Here is a 6,454-nt window from a genome sequence, read left to right as displayed (position 1 = left end):
CAATGTCGTGCGCCAGCAACCCCACCACCAGGTACACACCAATATCAACAAACCACTCACGAACAATAGTCAGAACTAACCAGCCAGAATATACTATACCAGGTAACACAGGTTCCAGCATTCGACGCTCAACACACATAGTGTGATACTACAGCTCTGCTACTTAGCCACGATTTCCTGCGTATGAACATTCTAAATCTTGTGTAACTTTAATACGAACTGGGTTTTCTCCATCTCAGTGTTTGAGACCTTTTACAGTCTGTTACAGACACTCTTTCTATGTTCTGTTTCCTCTCATTCACACGCATACTTGTACTCTCACATATTGTACACACACTTGCATATACGACTGTTCGTCACTTCACATTGTTGTATGCTTTCTCTTGTACACAAAGGCCTGATTTATCTACTGTGTTAATTTTATATGTCGCATGCATATGCACACAGACACAAACAGTTTCACTTTGTTAATAAACGTATTCTCATTATATATCTAACGGTTGAGTTTGTCCTAAGTTCTATTACTGGCACCATGGCTCGTATCTTATGACGAGCCTATTATCTTATATATATCTTATTTTGTGTTCGACTGTGCGACATGGTAAAAAGGAGCCTTTTCCCGTCTCCGTCGCCATCTCCTTTGGTTCGCACGGTCGAAGTATTACATCTTCATTCCCTGTCGCATCCCGGCATAGCCCCGTCTCTTCTGGCCCAACATGCACCATATAATCACCAGTTGGACACATTCTTGTTTGCAGTTTCAACGCACCAAGGTCCATCGACATGTTCGTGCTCCTCTCGGAAAATTCAGCCCACCAGACGCACGTTTCCGTCATGTCCACGTCAACATTGTTGGACCCTGGCCCGTTAGTCAGGGTTTCACGTACATCTTGACTTGCATCGATCGTTTCTCTTGATGGCCTGAAACCATGCATCTGATTGACATCACAGCCGAATCCATCCCCCAAGCGTTCATTTCCAATTGGGTGGCGTGCTTTGGTGTCCTATCTAAAATAACCACTGATAGAGGACGCCAGTTTGAAGCTTCTTTATTGCGTGAAATATCACGACTCTTGGGTGCTCATCGAATCCATATGACAAGTTATCACCCAACTTCCAATGGAATGATAGAACAATTCCACAGACAGTTAAAAGCTGCACTACACGCTACTCCTGATCCGCAACGTTGGACAGAATTCCTACCAATTGTTCTCCTTGGTTGCCCTTCCGCTGTTAAGACAGATTTAGGTTTCTCTTCAGCCGAACTTCTTTACGGCATCACTTTGACACTTCCCGATCAAATGTTCACACCAGTTGATTCACCAGATTCTGATACGTCATCATACGTCAACAGACTTCGTTCTTACTTCATCACCACCACATGCACCTCAAACACAACATACCTATAAACCTTATATCACAAGATGTGGCAGAATAGTACATAGGCCACAAAAATTATCCAGAACTATGTATATTTAACTTTGTGTTATAAAACAAACTGTTTGCTATTTCTTTTACAAAGAACGTTTATTCACAAACATTTTCCCCATGCATGTTTCACATTGTATTTTCATTTTGCCATGTTTTACATTTAGTTTGATGTGCATAGCTGTGTAGCTAAAGGTTTACTGAGCCAAACTCTGCAATTATAGTCAGTATCTATCGTGATGCATGCAATGCATTGATATTTTCCTATTTTACTACTTGTCTTGCAAGCACATGTTTCTAGAACCTCGTTTTGCTTCGTATCTGCCCTGGATCACTACAGTGATTTTGCTTATTGACTGCTCGTCTGAGGAGGGAGTTATGTAGTGAACCCTGGAGGTTAAGCAGGGAAGCAAAACGAAAAAGGGATGTAACGACAGTAATCTCCCTCAACCTTCTAGAAAGTTCTCGAACATTCTAGAAGTTTTTGGTTGATGTCGAAGTCAGTGACTTACGGTTCATCCCTTATATAAAGGAACACATTTCTAAATTCGCGCCATTTATTGCTTGTTGATTCTTCGACATGCATTGAGTCGGTCCACTCGCATACACACCTGTACACACATATGTTCGCCTCATTTGCTTGGAGACGTGGTTGCAAAAGAATATATTCATGTGATGTTACAAGTTTTCCTTCAATTAACCTTATATGTTAACGCATTACCTCCGGTAATAAGTATGTTATGACTAATTACAAACGTCTCGCAAATTCTTATTTTCTTGTCATTACGTACAAGATGGTGACACCTCTTTCTCTCATGCTTATTAAATTATAGGATATCACTTAATCGACATCACTATACATGTTATTCTCATCTATGAATTTAGATAGATTCTGCTATCAACAGTTTTAAGGAGCTTAGTGGAATTCTGAAAGGTAATATATACTCAGAAAAAAATGTAGTTTATATTGAAACTCACCCATTAAATCATCATCCGTCTTTTGGGATACACTTTCAATTGATTTGCCATCGTCCTTTTTCTGCTTTTTTCGAACTGATTCTAATTCTTCCTGTTAGAGTAAAATGAAGATAACATTTAACTCTTTCATTACCATATTTCTGCAGAAATATACAACTTTTGCTTTAATTAATTTTTTAAATAGTTAAGAATTTAGCACAATAATTTTGTCATTGGTGCTTGGAACTTAAATTAACATGAAATTTTAATGGAATTTATATCACTTCAAAACAGGATGCTTGTGCTCTAGAACCAGGGATGGCCTCAGGTGGGTTGATGACAAAAGGATTAAAATTAAATGCTAAAATGCTTGACCCTCCTATTACCATTTTTCTCATAAAGTACATTGTTTTGTTTCAATTGTGGGATGACGTCAGCAGCTGGGGAGCTGACCGGAAGAGGAAGGGAGCATAGGTGATGCGCATGCAAGCAGGGGACGATTGGGCTTTTTCTATCGGGGTAGCCGAGAGTGCTGTACGTGTGAGCTCTTCGACAAGGTGAGGGACAGTGATTTCTCCAAACTAAGACTGCACTGTCTACTCCCACCATGGCCACCATCAGAAACTACAAGCATATAGAAATAGATTTTTCAATGGGGTATATGTAACCTGTACACTCTACTGTACTGCACCCCTTACACTCAGCCCCTGCATCTATTCTCTCAACCACATTGCATTGTATAATATAACCTACTGCATCTGTATAGTCTATGACTCTGCACTCCATGCAATAAACCATTTCACCCATAAAATATACCACACTGCACTTTGTCTGGTAAATCATATCACCTATGTGGTCTACTATACTGCACTTGATATGAATTCATATGCAGTCTTTTACTTTGCAGCCTATACAATAAACTATTACATATCAAAATGCACACTGAAGTTCTTAATTAGAGCCAATGCACTTTATATTTACTGTGTTGTTTCTGTGGGTACCAACAATAACATAACTAGGTGCTAGAAAGTAGCCTGATAAGAATTATCAGTGGTATTACAATGATATAATTTAGTACAATGTTCCATGGTCTGAATCTTCCTCATTTATTTGTCCAGGTAGAAATAAATGTATTTGAATGACTTAACACAAGAAAATGGCTATTGTTTTATCGATTTGCTACAATAATTACATTTAGCTAACAGCTAAAATCTGTTTTATAGGGAACTCATATTTCTGGTGATTTTATTATTTCCGTGTTATTAACTGAAGAAACAAATAGGCATTGTAGGAAATGAATTACAGCACTTTTCATCTCTAAGACAAAATATTTATATCTAAACTTCGTATGAAACTGATGATGACAAATGCTTAATACATTGTCATCAAAATTAATAGTGCTTATTCATTTTTATAAAAGTTTGTGGATTACAGGTTGAATGTGAAGATGCTGTTAATATTCTAGAGCTGGTAGGATCTTTAGCATGCTGGGTGAAATGTTTAGTGGCATTTTATCTGTCTTTATACTCAGAGTTCAAATTCTCAGAATATACTGAGGCAGACTTTGATTTTATCCTTTTGGGATCAATAAAATAACTACCAGTTGAACACTGGGGTGGATGTAATCGACTTTCCTCTTCCCTTGAACTTGCTGGCCTTGTGCCAAAATTAGAAACCAACAGTCTAGATCAAGCAAAGGCAGTGAGATGACAGAATCAGATAAAATACTTAACTGCATTTCTTCTGACTTTGTTTTGAGTTCAAATCCTACCAAGGTCAACTTTACCTTTCATCTTTTCGGGGCTCAATAAAATCAGTATCAGTTGGGGACTGGGATAAATGTAATTGACTTACCCCCGTCTCACAAAATTGCTGACCTTATGCCAAAATTTGAAACCAATTCTCTTGAGCCGGAATGAATAATGTTTTCCAAGAAGTGTGATGCATGAAACATGGTTCATCATCAGAGCAACACCACTAAAAAAATTCAAGACAGTTTTTTTTGTTTAGGGATGCTATTTAGAAAGTCCCACAGGGTGCAGTTTGCCCAAGACTGTTCTGGATCGTCAATTGATTTGATCAAGATATATCAATAAAACTATCATCCTTAATTCAGTTAAATTATATTTTAGCTATAATTTTAATGTAAAATTATATTTTACAGTACCTGGCACCATTAATGAACTTCTGGAATTTTGACATTACCAAAATACTTCTAAGGGGATACAGATGTTTTTGTTTTATAGCTAGAATTCATTATGATGTATGGAAATTTATCTAAAGAATATCTGGCTGTATGAATTTCTTTTAGAAGCCATAAATGGACATAAAATTTATAAATCCAAATACCTCTGTGCTAATATCTGTCACAACCAATGTTATTCTTTAGACATTTCTAATTATCTCAACCTTTCTGTCATTTCCTGGTTTTCATTTATCTTCTGTCTCACGTCGATATTGAAACTAGTCAACCAGAAAATTAAAGCAATTTCTTTTCTATAAAATGTCAGAATTTGTTTATGTCTTCCTGCCTAATCATCCATAATGTTGGCTTTAATTCTATTTTGTTTGTTTATTTATTTACTTTTTGTTCATTAAATAAATCCTTCAGTTAAGAAATCAGTATATTTATATTTAAGTACAGAAGCACTTTCACGATGATGAGCTGTTTCCACTGTGGATTTCAAAGAAGCTCATGTCTCCACACTTGCCTATAACAGAAATTATACAATTTTAAAAAGGAAATGACAATTCTCCATACATCTCAAATAGATTGACATATACACACAGCCATTCTTTTATTCAAATGCTTCAATATTTTATGGCTGTTTTCTTTAATATTTCCGTTACTGTTGGAGATCAACAAAAAAATTACATCTGTGGCTTCTCAATAACTATAGAACATAAAAATAGTAATTTTAACTAGAAAATTCAACTGAATCTATGACATTCGTTGAAGATGTTTGAAGTATCATTTTCCTGCAAATAATTTTAAAAAAACATAATTGGCACCATCTTAACAAAAACATGCATGTGGTGTAAACAATTGAAACTTTTTGAAAAATATTCCTACTCATAAAATTTTTTTTTTTTTTCAATAAAAGAAATAATTGTTGAAAAATCTAAAATTCTTTGATAGTGTATTCTAGTACTTAATAGCAGTAATTCGAGTATGTTATTTCACCAGAATCCATTCCTCAATTTATCTTCTTCGCCCACTATTCTTGGGAAGGTTATGGGGATTGAAGAATCTGTCTTGCAAGTCTTTCCTGTGACATTCTAATCACATTTCCATAGTATTGGAGTTGTGACCTCTCAATGTGGTGAAATTCCTCTCAACTTGGAGAGACTCCCCCTGATCTCTGAGTGTGCACTCTGTCAAGTAATGTTACTCCAGAGATCCTTCTGAGTACCCCCCATTTCAACTGCATATATTTATGATTATTCTCTTTCAATCTTTATCCAATATTCACACTCATAGATGAGGATAGGTATGAAAACTGAATTGAGGATAGCAAGTTTGACTTTTAAGCCAACTCTAAGCATGGAACTCTATTGTAATATACAAATTTTTATTATAGGATCTCCCATCAAACTGTGAAGTGTTATTTCACTGGAGTTCAGAAAAGTTTTGCATATTTTTGTTTTTGCTTATGCATTGTGTTTACAAAATGTGTGCTGGTTGGTTACTTCTTTTAACCCCAAATCCCAACTTCTTCAGATCATCCCTTAAGTATTTACTAACAGAGCCAAATACAACAATGATTATTTATATAAATGTGAATTTGCAATCTTGGTACAGAAGCTGTAAGTTTCAAAGCCATTATCCATACTCACTCACAGGTTTGGAGCAGCTGACATCTACAGCTGTACAGAATTTTTCTATTCTGTCTTAGACAAATATATCAGACCTGTTAAGTTTGCATTTGAAAGAAATTTTGATAGTAATATTCTACCAATATTGTTTGTATTGATTTGTTGCATTGTATATTGCTTTATTACATATGCATGTAGTATAAACAATATATATATATATATATATATATATATATATATGTGTATATATATA

The 6,454-nt window shown here is 35.6% G+C and overlaps 1 protein-coding gene across 3 annotated transcripts in view; it reads right to left on the bottom strand.

Annotated features, from left to right (window-relative positions):
* The window catches only part of LOC106880339 (uncharacterized), a 123,610-nt gene that overhangs the window by 27,200 nt on the left and 89,956 nt on the right, over window positions 1-6,454 (bottom strand). For all 3 annotated transcript variants that reach the window (XM_052966536.1, XM_052966537.1, XM_052966538.1), the window contains exon 7: window positions 2,407-2,497. In XM_052966536.1, coding sequence (XP_052822496.1) covers window positions 2,407-2,497 — 91 coding nt within the window. The remainder of the gene's footprint in view (window positions 1-2,406; window positions 2,498-6,454) is intronic.

Source organism: Octopus bimaculoides, chromosome 3 (genome assembly GCF_001194135.2).
Source record: "Octopus bimaculoides isolate UCB-OBI-ISO-001 chromosome 3, ASM119413v2, whole genome shotgun sequence".
NCBI lineage: Eukaryota > Metazoa > Mollusca > Cephalopoda > Octopoda > Octopodidae > Octopus > Octopus bimaculoides.
Note: the sequence above shows the minus strand (reverse complement) of the source record. Positions and strands in the feature narration are given on the sequence as shown.